The sequence below is a fragment of the Danio rerio genome, chromosome 5 (genome assembly GCF_049306965.1).
Source record: "Danio rerio strain Tuebingen ecotype United States chromosome 5, GRCz12tu, whole genome shotgun sequence".
Taxonomy (NCBI): Eukaryota; Metazoa; Chordata; class Actinopteri; order Cypriniformes; family Danionidae; genus Danio; species Danio rerio.
The window spans coordinates 38,575,151-38,592,635 of NC_133180.1; the positions used below are offsets into that span (position 1 = coordinate 38,575,151).

Below are 17,485 nucleotides of genomic sequence, written 5' to 3' on the forward strand. Positions count from 1 at the left end.
AAGCACAATGCCCTTGGACACCTCATGTAGGGAGTGTGTGTGTGAGTTACTCCGGGCAGTTACTTTCTGAAGTTCATTCAAATTGTTCACATTTGAATACATTTTCATATGTAATTAAAGCATAATTGTCCAACATGGCACATTATATCTAGACGCATAATGTGCTTAAGCAGCATTTATCAGCAGTTAGCAATTCCTGACAATGAGAAGCTCTAAAAATGCTTGTGTGGATATTTTGACGTTTGTAGACCTTTTAATGAACTGGCCAGAAGGTGAAATAATCTGGGCATATAATCCATTTCAGACCCTAAGTGAGCTAGATTTGCTCTGCGCATCTAAAAGCAGTAAAGCGAAACATATTTTCTGCTATTATGTGCACGTGAGCATGTTTGTGTGCTTGAAAGCCGTGCCGGTGACCAGCCAAACAGGTTTCCTCAGCTGCTGCGTGGAGTATTTCCCTGAATGGGGTTGTACAGTAGGTGAGTGAGAGTTTGATGATATCAGTAGAAGCAATAAGACCAAGCCCTTTTCTAAATTCTTTGGAAATAATTTGTCAGACTGTCTGTGGCTTTAGATCATTACAGCCTCATATAATAAAACTCATGTAATTACATTCGGTTTTCTGGCTGGATTTGAGAAAATACAATAAAACCATGTCAAAACTCAAATCCAAGGATTGTGACTTTCATGTTATTCAAATAAAATGTTATTGAAAATATGGCTTAAATACTAGTCCCATTTTTGTTGTCTGAATCAAATTAAAAATTATTAAATAAAATTTCAATTAACTTTAGAAAATTAACCTCATTCATCGTAACGTAAAAGGGAAGCGATGCATTTATTCTCTAGTTGTTAAATTATTTGTAAATTATAGGTGATCCAATAAAGATTCAAAATGAAGTAGTAGTAAAGTATTAATTTGGTGCTGCAGTGTGATGCTTAAATAGTCTTTTATATATTATCAATTGTTTTATTCTTCTAAATTTAATTGGCAAGAATTTCATTTATGAAATATTGTAAAACTGAATGATGTGCTAGTGGGTGTATTCTGTAAATCATGAATCAAATGTTTTACCATAATTTTGGCTTGGAAAAGAATGGATGAAAATGAGGCAGGACACTTTATATTGTACATGGGGAAAATTGCTACTGTAGATCTTGTGTTTAAAGTTTACATCAGTTGTTAGTGTTTATATAAATATAATAATATACTGAAGTAGCAGAACACAAAATTTATCTGTCTGCTTCAGAGTTGGTTTAACTTTATTGTAATCTGGTTGTATTGTAATTGCTTGTAGTATTAATTGTGCATACAGTAAAGCTGTTCATGCTAGTTAAGGATGAGGGCATGTCACACAGCATATCCATTTTGTCATGGGTCTATAATTTAGTTTTCTGTGACCCTTGAAGGCATGTGTATGTTTTTTTTGTACTACTACCAGACATTAAAGCCCTGCACATGTCTTAGCGATTACAGGACAGTTCCTCTGAAAATTATCCACTAAAGTGTTGTTTTGTTGTTGTTTTGAGTGTGTGCCTTGTTTTGTATGAGTAGACTAAAACACTACCTCGGCACATTAGCGCACCTCACACACCAACATAAATCACAATACAACAGCATAAGCTCACAACACAATAACATTAAAAAAAGCAAACATAGTCTCACAGCACAATGATATTAAAGGCTGATTTATACTTATGTGTAATATGCTCACGTACGGTCTGGTGCAGCCTTTGCACACACCCGTCGCATACCATTTGTCGTAGCGGACACAAACGCTGACACACACCTTATAAAAACTAAATTCTTCAGATTTTATTGGAAAAACTTTTTTTTATGTTCAATCAACAAATATATGTTAAAAGTGTTAAGTTAACTGAATCAATTTGTGTTGGGAGCATACACTGTAAAAATGCAGGGTTCCACACCATTCCGTATTGTCCCAACACAAATTAAGTTAACTTGATTGTTTTTACAAATTTAAGTTGATTGAAAATAAAGCAATTAAGTTGTCTCAAATAAAAATCTGACTTTAAATAAGTAGTTTGAAGTTTGAGCAAGCACCAAAAATCTTTTTTTGGAGTGTATGTTAAAGGATATTAATCTGTAATTCTCTGAATACATTAACATTAACGAGCATATCAAAACATTCAGTGAAAACCTGTTGGAAAATGCTTATATTGGTGTATATACACAAAAAATACATTAATAATATGTGCTGTAAAAGAAAATGGTACAAAAGTTATTTAAGGCTGTCCAAATTGGAAAAAAGCTAAGATTCATGAGGCACCCCTTATCTGTTGTTTTGGCACCCACTTTGGGAACCACTGGTATAGAAAATTGTATAAGGTAGATGACTAAATACACTTTGAGCTTTATACTGTTATACAATACTGTAGAATTTAAGGGCTACTCGCACTATGCTATCCGAACCGTTCCCAGGCCCGTATCTCAGATCGTTTGAGAAGTGTGAATGCTCTGAATCGGGCTCAGGCACTGAACAGCGCAGCATCAATGACGTAAGCGTGCCCATGCCCGAGTGTAATGTCAGTGTGGGCCGTCGGGGGAGACGGGAGGGGGGACAAGCATGCTTTGACCCGGTTCAAGGCAACTGTACATAGTGCGAGTATGCCCTAAATCAACGCATAGCCTTTGTTGTCAATCGTCAGTTATATTGGAAGTGTTTTCATCTCTACTGTAAGTCTGTTTATTCTTAACATTGTTCAATTATATGATTTTATAGTCAAAGCTTGTTCTTGACTATCCAGATTCGTTTGCAAACCAATGTGCCAGATTAGCTGGATTACACTCTCGACGACTTCTCAACCAATTAGTCAATCTGTTTGGGCGTGAACAGTCTCAGTAGTCTGCCCTTCCATGATTTTCTTTAATCTTGTACCAGTTGTTCAACAAATAATATTGTAAAGAAATTTTAGTGTTGACGCGAAATGCCTGTAATTTCAACTTCCTGCTAATTTCTTTTTAAACGTAAAAAATTATATTTTCATCTTTTATGAATTTTGATGTAAGGTTGTAGGCTGTTTGTCTAAATGTTAAAAATGAGGAATTTCTGAGAGAAACTAGAAAATATGGTTTTATTTTATACATTTAGAGACAGAAAGACAAAGAAAATGTCTTGGGTAGTAGGGACAGCCTTTAAGGCTTTATTGTAATGTAATGGGTTTTATTTTTTTCCCTTAATGGGTTTCTAATCTGTCCAGTCTAACCAGGATCAGGATCTTTACTTTGTATCTTTTACTGGTTAGCTGGCCTTTAGCAGTGTAACAGTCAATCTCTCTGTGGTTTTCAGTTGTACAGGTGTTTGTGTGTCAACGTTTGATCCAATTCCTTGTGAAATAACAAGCTCAGCCTTAATAGAGGACCGTGTGTCTGTGTGTATGTGTGTGAGAGAGAAGATCTGCAACCAGATGGCACTGAGACTGACCTTGTGTTTCCTCTCACTGTTATTGTGCTCTTGCATTATTTTGTATGCTTGTTTTCTGCCTTTACAGGGAGAGTGTTTGTTTAATGACTGAGGCGTTTTATGCTCATGACATTTTTTCTTATCTGCAATTAAATTAGCATGCTTCATTTAAACTCGTTACAGGAATAATCTTGTCGTATTAGCGCATGCGGCACAACTCACAGCTCTCGTTGGGTCCTTCAGAATATAGGTGGTAGTTAGGGGGGGGGTGGGTTAGTGTGTAGTAGTGTTTGCGATTTAAACAGCTTGTTGTTTCTCTGTAAAGGTCATTCAGATGACAGCAGTGGGTTGAGCCTCTTACTGACCAGCCCCATATGTTTTCACACAAGTTCCTGCATCGCTAATACCGTTCTCTTCTTTACTTATTAGAGACTCGTGTGTCTGCTGTCAAATCAAATATTCTACTATACTTCTGTCTGTCTGTTTCATATTTTTGCTTAAATATGAGGATGAATATGATTATATTTGACCACATGCTTTATCATGTCTGTGATGTGGAGTCCCACCCTTCCCCTTGTGTAATTGGTTGGACGTGAGTGAGGTCTGCTCTGATTAATGTGGGCAGCCATCAGTCAAGCTGTTGGTGCGCTGCTGTAATTGAGTTGCTTTAATAGAGTTTAGAGTTACAGTCAGTCCTTGGTCACTGCATGTCATTCATGAATGTTCATTTTATGCACTGTTGTAAAATTCAGGTCCTGACATGGCTTGTGTTATATAGTATTATGGAGAATTGTTTTTCAGCGTTTAAATTGGGCACCTATTACTACTACTATTTATTATATGTTTGTATTTGTGGGGGGATAATGTTTTTAGATTCATTTACAGTGCTAATGGTTATTGGATGTTGCTTTTTCTCTAAAATGATTATGCTACAAATGATTAACTACACAGAATTAAGCTGCTAGGTTTACAGATGTTAGGCTACAGATTGTTCTTTGACCTCCAAACCTCTTTTTTTCCAGATGAGAGAGAGGCAGTGCAGAAGAAGACCTTCACTAAATGGGTGAACTCTCACCTGGGTCGTGTGACCTGCAGGATCGGTGACCTTTACACTGACCTCCGCGATGGACGCATGCTTATTCGACTGCTGGAGGTTCTCTCCGGGGAACAACTGGTCAGTATACCTTCAGTCATTTATTCATCTTCATTCATCCATCAATCCATGGAGTCATCAGTCCGTCTGTGCATCTATGCTTATTTCCATCAATTTTCATTGCATATTTTTAGCTATATGTGCATTCATTCATTCATTCATTGCTTGGATCATTCATCCATCCATGTATCTATGCTTCAACCTTTTTATTAATTTCCATCCATCCATATTTAATGCATCCATCCATTCCTCCTTATTCAATCCACCCATCATCCATCATTTAATGCATCCATCCATCCATCCATGTTTATTTAATGCATCCATTCATCCATATATCCTTTAATGCGTGCATCTATTCATCCATCCATGTTTAATGCATCCATATATTCAGCCATCCATTCAAGTTAAATGCATCCATCCATCCATGTTCAATGCATCCATCTATCCATCCATACATCCATACATGTTCAATGCATCCATCCATCCATCCATTCATCCATCCATGTTTAATGTATCCATCCATCCATCCATCCATGTTCAATGCCTCCATCCATCAATGTTTAAAGCATCTATCCATCCATCCATCATCAATGCAATCATCCATCCATCCATGTTCAATGCATCCATCCCTCCGTTTATCCATGTTCAATGCTTCCATCCATCCATCCATGTTTAATGCATCCATCCATCCATCCATCCATCCATGTTCAATGCATCCATTCACCCATCCATGTTCATTGCATCCATCTATCCACCCATCCATGCTCTATGCATCCTTTCATCTATATACATTTGCATGTCCAGCTGTCCATCAATTAATCTCTAATTACCCATTTTTTTCCCAATTTCTTATTAATCTGTCAGTGTATAAACGGAACAATGTGCTGTTGTAATTATCCATACATTTTTGTTTTTCAGTAATTGAACTTCTTGTTCTTTCTCTCAGCCAAAGCCCACCAAAGGCCGGATGCGCATCCACTGTCTTGAGAATGTTGATAAGGCTCTGCAGTTCCTGAAGGAGCAAAAAGTTCACCTGGAAAACATGGGTTCACACGACATCGTTGATGGGAACCACCGTCTCACACTCGGACTCATCTGGACCATAATCCTCCGTTTCCAGGTAAGAGAGTGTGGATTTAACAAGATGTCTAAAAGATTGAGGGACAGTGGTGTCTCTAAACCTGTGCAGCATATTTGCCCTGCCACTGAAGAAACATATCATCAGTATTCATGCAATTGTTTTAGTGTAATAATATTTATATAGTGTAGCTTACAATATTTAAAATAATCTTAGGTTGTAACCACCCCATTCTCCTGTCCAAATAAACTTGCATCAAGACTATTAAGATTATAATCCTGACTTTGGAATTTGACTCAAAGAAACTTTTCAGCCACAAAACAGTTTGAGCAGAATATATGATTATCTATTGTTATTGTGCTTTTTGTCATGTTTTAATCTAGCACTTTTCTTTTTGTTTGTTCTTCAGATTGCTTTATCAGTCTGTCATGTATTCACAAAGAACTATAATTAGCATATTTTGCTCCGTCTCTTCATTGCCCTTTTGATAGGACTGTACATTTTTTAATCAACTAGAAATTCCTTCTGTTGAAATAAGCTAATTATCAAAGCCCAGTGATCCGGACTGCTCACCGCTTCATCACCGCTTCTGATTAGCTTGTAAAGATGTTGTTGATTTGCATTATATTATATTGCTGAAATGACATAATTACCGCTGACAGCAAATTGAACGTATTTTTTTTTCCTTTTTATCATTTTCTGAAGGAATCAATCCAAAATAAAATTATTATCATCTGTGTATTATTTGGAATGGGTCAGGAGGACTTAATTACCAGACTCAATGGAGCTTGGCAGTGTTTTCTTCTTTCTCAGTTAATGTGTGGATGTGTTGGTGTAATTTAAACTTTTGGTCTGTGCCATAGATCTATTGATTCTAGATATCACAGTAAAGAGCTAAACACTGTTAAGAGTGTTTTAAAAACCTACATATTTTTACAACTGTAGATTATAAATACAGTAGAAACAATCAAGTCAATTGAATTGGTTGGTTTGTTTAGTCAGCGAACATCCTGCAACTAAATATAGCTGTCACCACCAAATCATGTTTAGTGTACACAGCGTTTGGTTATTTAAAGTAATCGGCAGTTGCATTCCACAGCTGACTTTACTCAGAAATATTCAGATAGTGGTTACCGTATTTATGTTCAATTCTCAGTAGTGTATACTAAACCAAATTAAACAAAAGTTTAAAGAACATAAACAAAAACATCACCTATGTTGAAGAGCGTCTGTTTAAACCTCTCCAATCCAAGTTTACACAGTACATTTTTTACATCTAAACAGATTCAAGACATTAGCGTTGAGACGGAGGACAACAAGGAGAAGAAATCAGCCAAAGATGCTCTGCTGCTGTGGTGTCAGATGAAGACTGCAGGGTAAGTGAGAAATAAAATGAAAGCAATGGTTGGTGTTTGTTGAACAAACAACTAGTTATGGTCCTGTACAAATGAATGCTGCTCTCTTTCAGGTACCCCAATGTCAATGTCCACAACTTCACCACCAGTTGGAGAGATGGTCTCGCGTTCAATGCCATAGTGCACAAACACAGGTATCGATCCACACTCACACACTGACATACAAGTACACTGATGGTACAAGGCCATTGTTATGAAACACATGACAAGTTTTTGTATGACTACCATTTACACAAAGTAGCATGTGCTCATGTTCTCCACGCCTCTTCATTCTTAAGCATGTTCTCACACATACAGAGCGGCCTGGAGGGGCTTCAACCACTAGCTGTAGTTTGTTTTGGAGAATTTAGTTTTGTAAAAGTCAGTTTATTTAATCTTTGACAAAATTAGAAGAAATCATTTTACTCAGTCTAAAGTTCAGGAATGTGTAAAAGTGTCATTGCAGTAGAATTGAGAAAGAGGATTGTTCACCTCAACATAAAAATATACTCACTATTTACTTCACCTTTAGTTAAACACAAAAGAAGATATTTTGGAGAAGGATCAATCCGGTGACCATTGATTACCATAGTAGGAATAACAAGTTTTATGGAAGTCAATGGCTACCACTTACCAACATGTTTCAATATATCTTATTTTGTGTTCAAACGAAGAAGATCAAACATGTTTGTGTTAAATGAGGGGGAGTAAATTATGACAGATTTTTCATTTTTGGTGGAACTAATATGAATTCATTGAATTTTTTTTTATGTTTTACTTTAGTTATTTTAAAAATATAATTTGTTAAAAAAAAAAAATAAATTAATTATACATTTTTAAGGTAAAAAACTGCAGAATATTGAAGCATATGCTATAAGAATTGGGCCATAGCTGTATGGCTGTACCACATGATGTGTATTGTACCACATTATGTGATTTATTTTATATTTTATTTTTTTATTGAGGTGAGAAATCATGTCAGTCTCCTGCTCTTCTCATCTTCATCTGATCCACCATCTCCTCATATTTGCTCTCCTGAAATGTCTCCCTTGCAGTTTTGTTCTTTCTGCAGTTTTTTTTTTCTTGCAGAAGAACAGAAAAAAGAAAAGTTGAATTAAATTGACCTAAATAAGAAGAAAAATCCCCCACTCTCTCTTTGCAGTGTTGGATGCTTCCCTCTTTTGTTGGAGAAGTGTATTGCACTGTTGTTATGTCCTCTTGGCTAACACTTGTACAAACCTAAATAATTAGTTTTTCTCTTCCTCTCTCATAGGTCGGACTTGATTGACTTTGATAATCTCAAGCGCTCTAATGCCCACTATAACCTGCAGAATGCCTTTAATGTGGCAGAGAAGGAGCTGGGTCTTACCAAGCTGCTGGATCCAGAAGGTGAGATGCAGATATCTGCACAAATGGAAAATGCATTTATCATATTAACCAGGTACTTGAAATAGATTTGCTGTCTCATATTCTACAAAAACCGTGGGCTAAATGTACAGCAAATGTTTTCAGCCACAGATGTATGTCTGGCGAAAGGTTAAAGTGATTATTTCAATTTCATAACGTTACAGCATCGATAATATTATTTCCTTAAATACAATCAATTAAATAGATTAAAGCAGGGGTCTCAAACTCAATTTACCTGGGGGTCGCTGGAGGTAAAGTCTGGGTGAGGCTGGGCCGCATAAGGGATTTTACAAAAAAAAGTCCTCAAATGTCATTATTAACAGTTTTAATTATTTCTTCTGAACATGAAGTGTCCTGAACATTAATAGAACATTGAGTGAAGATTATGAACAGTTCTTCTGAACATGGCATCTTTTGCCTACTCCTTGCTGCCAGAGACTTGACAGCGCTTCTTCTCACAAATCTGAACCACAATTGGCTTTAGAGCGGAAGCAGTTGAGACCCTCAGTATGGCTTGCGGGAACTCACTCAAAACTTCCATTCCCTCACCCAGGCTCGTGCAGAGACCGTCCAAAGGGCATGTGCAGGATACATTTTTGGAAGAGCGGGTGGGATTGGTGCAGATCTGCGGAGTGGATGCGCGCGTACTGAAGAGCGGTGTTATCGCGCGCGTACTCATCAGCTGTGTTGTCACGCGCGTACTCGAGCGGTGTTGTCGCGCGCCTACTGAAGGGCGGGACCGAAGGTGTGCCGCGTCGCGGGGGCACTTTTGATCATTATGGAAGCGCACTTTCTATCCAAGACTAAAAAGGGCATGTGCACTGCACAGGTTGAGCCCTATGTGTGCACGTGCCTGCCCTCACCTAAAAAAAAGGCGTATATATGTATAAATAAAACACCCCCACCCCACTCCAGTCACATCAGTCTGTACCCGTCTGTATCTACCTATAATATATAAGATGCAGGCTGTAGCTAGGTAGGTGGCAGGCTGCAGATAGGTAGCTAAGTGGCAGGCAGGGGCGGGAACAGCTTACCTTGGTTCTGGCCGGCGCGAGTTCCCTCCTAACACTTCCCACCCGTCACAGCGTCTAACAAAGGGGCGGGGTGTGTGGTGACGTCACCGGCATCCCCGCCCCTTTGTTTACACGGCGGACGGGGAATGCCAGTGACCGCTGTGTACGGATAGAATCAGCGGAGCGGGGAGCGCTCTCTCTCCCCGCTCCGCTGATTCTGTCAGTGTACAGCGGTCGGCGCGGGCCACAAAATATCAAGAAGTGCTCGCTGCAGAGCCATTTTAGGAGAGCTGAGCTCCAGCGAGGGGGAGCTTAAGCTTGAGCTCCACCTTTTTTGCACTTCTTCTACGAGTGATGTCACTGGGGGTAGGGTTAGGGGTGGGGTTGGTGTACGCATTAAAACAGCTTACAGGAGGAGGAGCGACAGCTCATGCTCCCCCTCGCTGGAGCTCACCTCTCCTCAAATGGCTCTGCAGCGAGCACCCTCTCCAAAATATTGCACTGAGGGCCGCAAATGGCCCGCGGGCCGCGAGTTTGAGACCCCTGGATTAAAGCATTCATTTAGTTGTTCAATGAGATGAAAGCCCACTTAAACCCAAGCACCATCAGGAGCAACAAGCTAGCGCAAAAACTCAGTTGAAAATATTGTGGTAAAATAAATTTCCATATTTTAAAGACAGTGCAGAATTCAGTGCTGCTTGTCCTGTCTGAGGCCCATTTTATGTTGTATATCAATCAGGTAGTAAAAAGCATTGAATTTTAAAGAAACCAGATTTTAGAAGGGGTGATTTTCATATTAGAATCACAGATCACCACAAGTGATTGAGCTAGCCTACTGACAATAAAAAAGTTCCTGTGCATATACCATACATTAACTTGAAGAAACTCTCAAAATCTATAGGTAAATGCTGTTCAAACAGGATGGGTCAAGAGAAAATCAGTCTGCTATATGAAAAGAATGTTATCACTAACCGCATTTCTGTCAACATTTTTGCTCTCTAGATGTGAATGTAGATCAGCCTGATGAGAAGTCCATCATCACATATGTGGCAACATACTACCACTACTTCAGCAAGATGAAGGCACTCGCCGTTGAAGGAAAGAGGATTGGCAAGGTACATTTTTTTTATTAATTACCTTTTCTGAAGTGCCCTTGTTTCTGTAAATACGGGTAATTTTGTCTGTGAAGTCAATGGGGGTGTTTTTGATTGTTTCTGTAGGTGCTGGATTATGCTATCGAGGCTGATCAACTGATAGAGAAATATGAGACTCTGGCCTCAGAGCTGCTGCAGTGGATTGAACAAACCATCGTCACCCTAAATGATCGCCAACTTGCTAACTCACTCAGTGCAGTTCAGAACCAGCTTCAAGCCTTCAACACCTACCGCACTGTGGAGAAACCACCCAAGTGAGTGATGTTCACACTAACAAAAGATAACGTCTTCTATTTATTTTTTTATTGCATGTTACTTAACAATCTATTGCAGAATATTTTTCCACTCTAGAATTCTTAACTTTACCTATAAAATCAGTTAGACTAAATGGGCTGTTCACCAGAAATATTGTTTAAAGCATTAAATAGAATAGAATTCAATGGGATGAGAAAAACAAGTGAGAAAATCATTTTTGGCAGTAAAGAGTTTGTAATAGTGGTTTCTAATAAGTTAAATTTTAACTGAAGACTTTAAAAAGCAGTTGAAAAACCTAGCAGCTTAATTCTGTGTAGTTAAAAACATCCATTTAAACAGTTATTAAGATGTATGGTTAAAAAAAGGTCAAGCGTTGGCCAGTGTAGTAAGAAATTTCCATTTAAATTAGGCCTGGGCGATATGGCAAAAATGCAAACTGATTTTTTTTTCAATACTGAACAGTAACGATAACTTTTGATATAAGTTGTTAATGCTTCCAGCTTTAAAAGTTATTATTCCAAAAATAACTAGTGATGAGTCATTCATGAACGATTTGTTCAATGATGAGATTGATGAGTCCTCTCAGGGAGTGATTAGTTCATTTGCACATGTGCAGGTAGAGTAGAAGATTAGTTTCTTTTTTTCAGTCTTCTATTGGGTTTGAGTCATTTGTTCATCACGGGAAAGACAGAAGCCAATCTTACACATTTAGAGCTGAAAAAAGATTTGATCCGTTTATTTCTCAAGTCTTTGGGTGTGAGTTATCTCTCTTTACACGCTGTTACATGATGAACGAATGACTTAAAAACCAAAAGACTCGAAAGTTGAACTAATCATAGCTCTTTTCAGCTCACACTGTGTGCATTGGTTAAGCTTATATGAGACTGTCAATAAACGAACTACTCAGATTTGAAGACCTGTCAGAAGAGGTGAGCTGACGTAGACAAAAGAACAGGTAAACAATAAATGATTATTTTCTCTCTCATAGCATTCTTTATGATTTGCTTGTTGCGTGATCAACATTTGGGCTAATTGAAAATGAGTTCGGAAGCAATTCGTAACATTTGAATAATATTTTGGCAAATTGAACGAAATGACTCGAAAAAAGATTTGTTTACCTCAAAGAAGAGACTCAAAGGTGCAAGTCAGTAAAATAATCAGACTTCCCATCATTAACAATGACTGATGCAACAAAAATTAGAGAGTTCAATAAATTACTATTTAACATATTGTTTATTAATAAAAACAGATTACACACTTGGCCTTTAATTAAAAGAAATACTAAAATACATATAAAAAGACTAATCCATTTAAGGTCTGGCATTACAAGGTAAATTAAATGTGCAACACATAAACAAAAAATATACACAGCAGAACTTCCAGCAAGTACACACAAATGGTAAAACTTTCAAGGTTTTTTTAGGTGAAACTTTTTTAGATGATAGAATAGGTTGGTTGTATTGCCAGACCACTTCCATACAATCGAATTCATACTGCCTTTTTTGTCGATAATTTCAACTTAAGTTTAATTTCCCTTTCGTCACTGCTTCCTCTCAGTATTTCTTTATTTTTGTTGTCTTGTCAAGTTTGTTAGCAAAGTGAGGTAGGAAATGGTCTTTTGACTTTGACTTGCATGCTGCATGCTGATTTGGTTGTTGTCGCATATTGCTGCTGTGTGATGGACTCTCGAGTAAAAATGTCCAGAGTTTATCATCATTATCAAAATAAAATGTATTGCAATTTGATATGATATTGTTTAACAGCCCTATTTTGAGTTATTTACTTTTTTACCCTATTGTCAGATTTGTAAAAATCTTGTATTAAGCATGAACATATTTTTAAAGTAAATTTCTTGATTCAAGAATGTTTAGATCTTTTTACAAACATGATGATAAGATTTTATTTGGGAATGTTTTGCCTATAGGTAATGTTTGCCAGTAGCAAAAAATAAGCTGTGTAGGCATTGTTTTAGCACACTCATTCAATGTGGCTACATTGTGGCATATAACACCCACTTTTCAACATCTAATCCATTTCCGATGGATGACTTCAGGCCCTGCTCAAAAGATTATCTCACTAAATATGATAAACATCAATACAGAGAAGTAAAATGCGCTGCAAATATAATTTTTATGTTGACAAAAATTGATTGATCGTCAGTATACATTCTAGACATGTCCATTTAACCCCAAATGCGTGTTTGACAGGTTCACTGAGAAGGGCAATTTGGAGGTTTTGCTCTTCACCATTCAAAGTAAAATGAGAGCAAACAATCAGAAGGTATACATGCCAAGAGAGGGAAAACTTATCTCTGACATCAACAAGGTATGTACACATCAAATACTACATATAGATCTACAAAAATAGCTTGAGTATTGATTAACACCCATGGCCGGTTGTGTTTGCTGCTTGTCTGAGAAGGCGTGGGAGAGGCTGGAGAAAGCAGAGCATGAGAGAGAGTTGGCACTGAGAAACGAACTGATTCGTCAAGAGAAGCTGGAGATGCTGGCTGCACGTTTTGATCGCAAAGCAGCAATGAGAGAAACCTGGCTCAGTGAAAACCAGCGGCTGGTGTCACAGGTAAGGCAGAGTCACACAAAGAGGAAATATTTATCGTTTCATGTGCAATGATGAATAACACCGAATGTTTTTAATCCCTTCAGGACAATTTTGGTGTTGAACTGGGTGCTGTGGAGGCTGCCACTCGCAAACACGAGGCCATCGAGACGGACATCCAGGCATATGGTGAGCGTGTAGCCGCCGTAGAAGCTGTCGCTCGAGAACTGGAAGCAGAGGGATATCATGAAGTGCGACGTGTGCTGGCGCGGAGGGATAATGTGCTCAGGCTGTGGGAGTATCTGAAGGAACTGCTTGCAGCACGACGAGAGAGGCTGATGGCACACCGTGACCTGCAGCGCCTCCTACAGGAATTGAGCTACATCATGGAATGGATGGAAGACATGAAGGTAATGACTTAATCTTAACTGCTATATTAAAATATATGTTATTTTAGAATTGAAAAGTTTTATCTGTTAAAAACAAAAGAAGATATTTTGAAGATAAACACTGAAAACCTGTAACAATTGACTTCCATAGTAGGGAAAAAACAATGTCATTGGTTACAGGTTTCCAACTTTCTTCAAAATATTTTCTTTCAAAACATCAAGAACAAACCTCAAACAGGTTTGTGACTAGAAAAGAGAGAGTAAATGATGACAGAATCTTTATTTTTGGGAGAACTATGCCTTTAATTTCCAATTATTTTTTGCCTGCATTTATTGTGTTTAGTGTGCAATCACTTAACAGTGTGTATTTGTGTATTCGTGTTTAGAGTCGTTTGCAATCTCAGGACAGTGGAAAACACCTTCATGATGTGGAAGACTTGCTCCAGAAGCACACACTGGTGGAAGCTGATATATCTGCACAGGCTGAGAGAGTCAAAGCTGTTCAGGCCACTGCAAAGAGATTTGCTTCAAATGAACAGAGTAAGGATACTTCCCACAAACTATATAGATCAGTTTTTTATCCATGTTCATGGTGGACCTCCAGCTCTGCACATTTTCCATGTCTCCTGGTGGTCCTCCAGGAATGTGGTTGAGAAACACTGATATATATATATTCTTGAAATTGTGTTCAAGATCAAAACACAGTCGCTTCTCTTATTGCTTTAGGTTACAAGCCATGTGACCCAGCACTGGTTGAAGAGAAAGTGGATCTTCTGGGTCGAGCGTATGGAGAACTGGGCCAGCTGGCTGCGGATCGACGAGTTCGTCTAGATGACTCCCGAAGACTCTGGCAGTTCCTGTGGGAGCTGGGAGAAGAGGCCGCCTGGATCCGAGAGCAGGAGCAGATCATCTCTGGAGGAGACTACGGTAAAGATCTGAGCTCCGCTCTTCACCTCCTGTCTAAACATGAGGCTTTTCGGGATGAGATGGCAGCTCGGTATGGCCCTCTGGGGAACAGCATTGCTGGTGGAGAAGCTCTGGTGAAGGAAGGCCACGTTGGAGCACCTGAGGTGACTGAGAGGATTAAGGATGTGAGAGCACAGTGGTCACACCTAGAGGAGGTATATAAGAAAATAAACACACTTTATAATCTAGCTTCACTGTCTTATTCCACGATTAACACTCTATCTCTCTTTTCAAAGGCCTCACAGTTGCGGGAGCAGAGGCTGAATGAGTCTGTTGCTTTCCATCAATTCCAGACTGACGCCAATGACATGGAGGCTTGGATACTGGAAACATTAAGACAGGTAAAATAAGAACTGTTCTGTTGAGTAGTTTCTATTCTGAGATTTTTCTGTTTTATAGCGAGTTAGTGTTACACAGCATAGTTGCTTAGATCAGTTAGCTGACTGGATCTTTTGTTCTGTTTGTCCTGTTTTCAGGTCTCCAGTCAAGAAGTGGGCCATGATGAGTTTTCCACACAGACTCTGGCCAGAAAGCAGAGAGAGGTGGAAGAGGAGATTCAAAGTCACCGATCACTCATAGATTCATTACATGAACAGGGCTCATTACTGCCTGAGGCATATGCACATTCCCCACAGGTACACACAGTATCACTCAAATTATATGTTTAAAACTACCTTTCCTATTTTTGGGATTTCCTGTGTATACTACCATACACAAAGCTGGGCCTTAGAAAAATAATTTTTCAAGAAGCTAGGATTTTTAAGCAAGAATAAAATGTGAATATTTCTTAAGCACCAAATCAGATTACATCATGTCCCTAACTACATACGAAGTGTGACACAATAGAAAATTTTAAATACCACAGTCACACAAGCGCAGATAAGTGCACTGTACTCCTAAAAAAACTGGTAAGGTATTTAATCTAATTTCTATATATATATATACATATATATATATATATATATATATATATATACATATATATATATATACATATAATATATATATATATTAAACACCTTTATTTAAAACATAATTATAAGTACATTCTGATTGACTGGTATTTGTTGATTTGCACTGATTTACAGTGGGCTATATGCACAGCTAGTGTTTTTCAGCCAATGGTAAAGGTTTCTTTTCAATTTTATAAGGTTCCTTTTACAACACCGACACTGTAATATAATTAAAATACATTTAGTTAAATAAACCCAAGCGTTCATTTAATTTGTCACACACTAAATGAGATGGTAAACCGTGTAACCCCTAGCACCGTTAGGGGCGGCAGGCTAATGCAGAAACTTCATTCAAAATACTGAGGTAAAATAAATGTTTGTATTTTAAAGAGATGGCAGGGAGACATTTAATTAAATGCACTTGTTGTCTGGTCTGAGACCCACTTTATATCAAATATCAATTAGGCAGTGAAGATTACTGATTTTTAAAGAAAACTGATCTTAAACGTGGCGATTTTGTAATGGAAAGACAATTTACCGGAAGCCGTCGGGCTGGCTGTGAAAATTAAAAGTCTGTGTGCATATACCCTGTTATAATGTTCATTTTGAAAACTATATGCTTGTTAGTTATTTTAATCTGAGGTAAACGATCTGCTTCCACTTACAGTAGTATGGCAATAAATGTCATGAAATGTAATGTTCGAACTTACATTAGTAACATTTAGCACTGAATAAAGTGCATAACCAGCACCTGACGTGATCATTGTCATAGTTTATGCTGTTGTTCAGCCGCTTCATTGCAGAAATAGAAACAGTTAGTTAAAAATAGAACAGTAGTTTCTAAAATAAAAATTTGTGCTTTACTGTCATGGATGGTTATGACAGTCCTTATAACATGGTCGCTGCATCTTGTCTCGTGTAGTTAGGACAATTTTATTAGAATGATTTCGGAAGGGTCAGGTAACACCTGAGTAATGTCTGCTGAAAATTTTACTTAAACATTTAAATAAATTCAAATATATATTTTTAATTGGAATAATATTTCAATATAACTCCATTCATTTCAATAAATGTAGGTGAACATGATTTAACAAAATAGATTTGGTGAACATGAAAATTATATTAAAACCATTAGAAATATTGTTCAAGTGCCAGATTTTTAAATGCTAGTGTGTATTATACATAGTATGTATTTTTAAGCCTGCTTAATTTCTTTTACAGGTGGAGGGTCGTCTCCCAGCAATAGAGCAGCGATATGAGGAGTTAGAGGGGTTGTCGTCGTCATGGCGACAGGCCTTGGATGGAGCGCTTGCGTTATATCGCATGTTTAGTGAAGCTAGTGCCTGCCAACTGTGGGTTGGAGAAAAAGAGCAGTGGCTACACAACATGGAGATTCCCACCAAACTGGAGGATCTGGAGGTGATCCAGCAGAGGTGAGAACAGAGAGAATAACATTTCTGTGAGTTTTGATGAGGCGTATATTGGTGTAATATGGCTTGTTTTGTTTTGAAGGTTTGATACTCTGGAGCCCGAGATGAACACATTGGGTGGACGCATTTCTGATGTCAATCAAGTTGCCCAACAGCTGCTTGGGTCAGACAACCGCAACAAAGACCAGATTGACCAGACACAAAACCAACTCAATAACAGGTACTGTCACCAACACAGAGAGCAGAGCCTATAAAAACAAACATGTGTACAAACATGTTCATAATGCTAATATGATTAATAAGATAACCTTA

The 17,485-nt window shown here is 38.0% G+C and overlaps 1 protein-coding gene across 7 annotated transcripts in view; it reads left to right on the plus strand.

The window, feature by feature from the left end:
* Nucleotides 1-17,485, plus strand: part of sptbn2 (spectrin, beta, non-erythrocytic 2) — a 92,071-nt gene that overhangs the window by 53,685 nt on the left and 20,901 nt on the right. For all 7 annotated transcript variants that reach the window (NM_001423118.1, XM_068221211.2, XM_068221213.2 and 4 more), the window contains 16 exon segments: nucleotides 4,448-4,599; nucleotides 5,525-5,698; nucleotides 6,941-7,032; nucleotides 7,125-7,205; nucleotides 8,324-8,439; nucleotides 10,473-10,585; nucleotides 10,691-10,878; nucleotides 13,087-13,204; nucleotides 13,301-13,459; nucleotides 13,543-13,845; nucleotides 14,211-14,364; nucleotides 14,551-14,945; nucleotides 15,027-15,131; nucleotides 15,267-15,425; nucleotides 16,965-17,176; nucleotides 17,256-17,393. In NM_001423118.1, coding sequence (NP_001410047.1) covers nucleotides 4,448-4,599; nucleotides 5,525-5,698; nucleotides 6,941-7,032; nucleotides 7,125-7,205; nucleotides 8,324-8,439; nucleotides 10,473-10,585; nucleotides 10,691-10,878; nucleotides 13,087-13,204; nucleotides 13,301-13,459; nucleotides 13,543-13,845; nucleotides 14,211-14,364; nucleotides 14,551-14,945; nucleotides 15,027-15,131; nucleotides 15,267-15,425; nucleotides 16,965-17,176; nucleotides 17,256-17,393 — 2,659 coding nt within the window.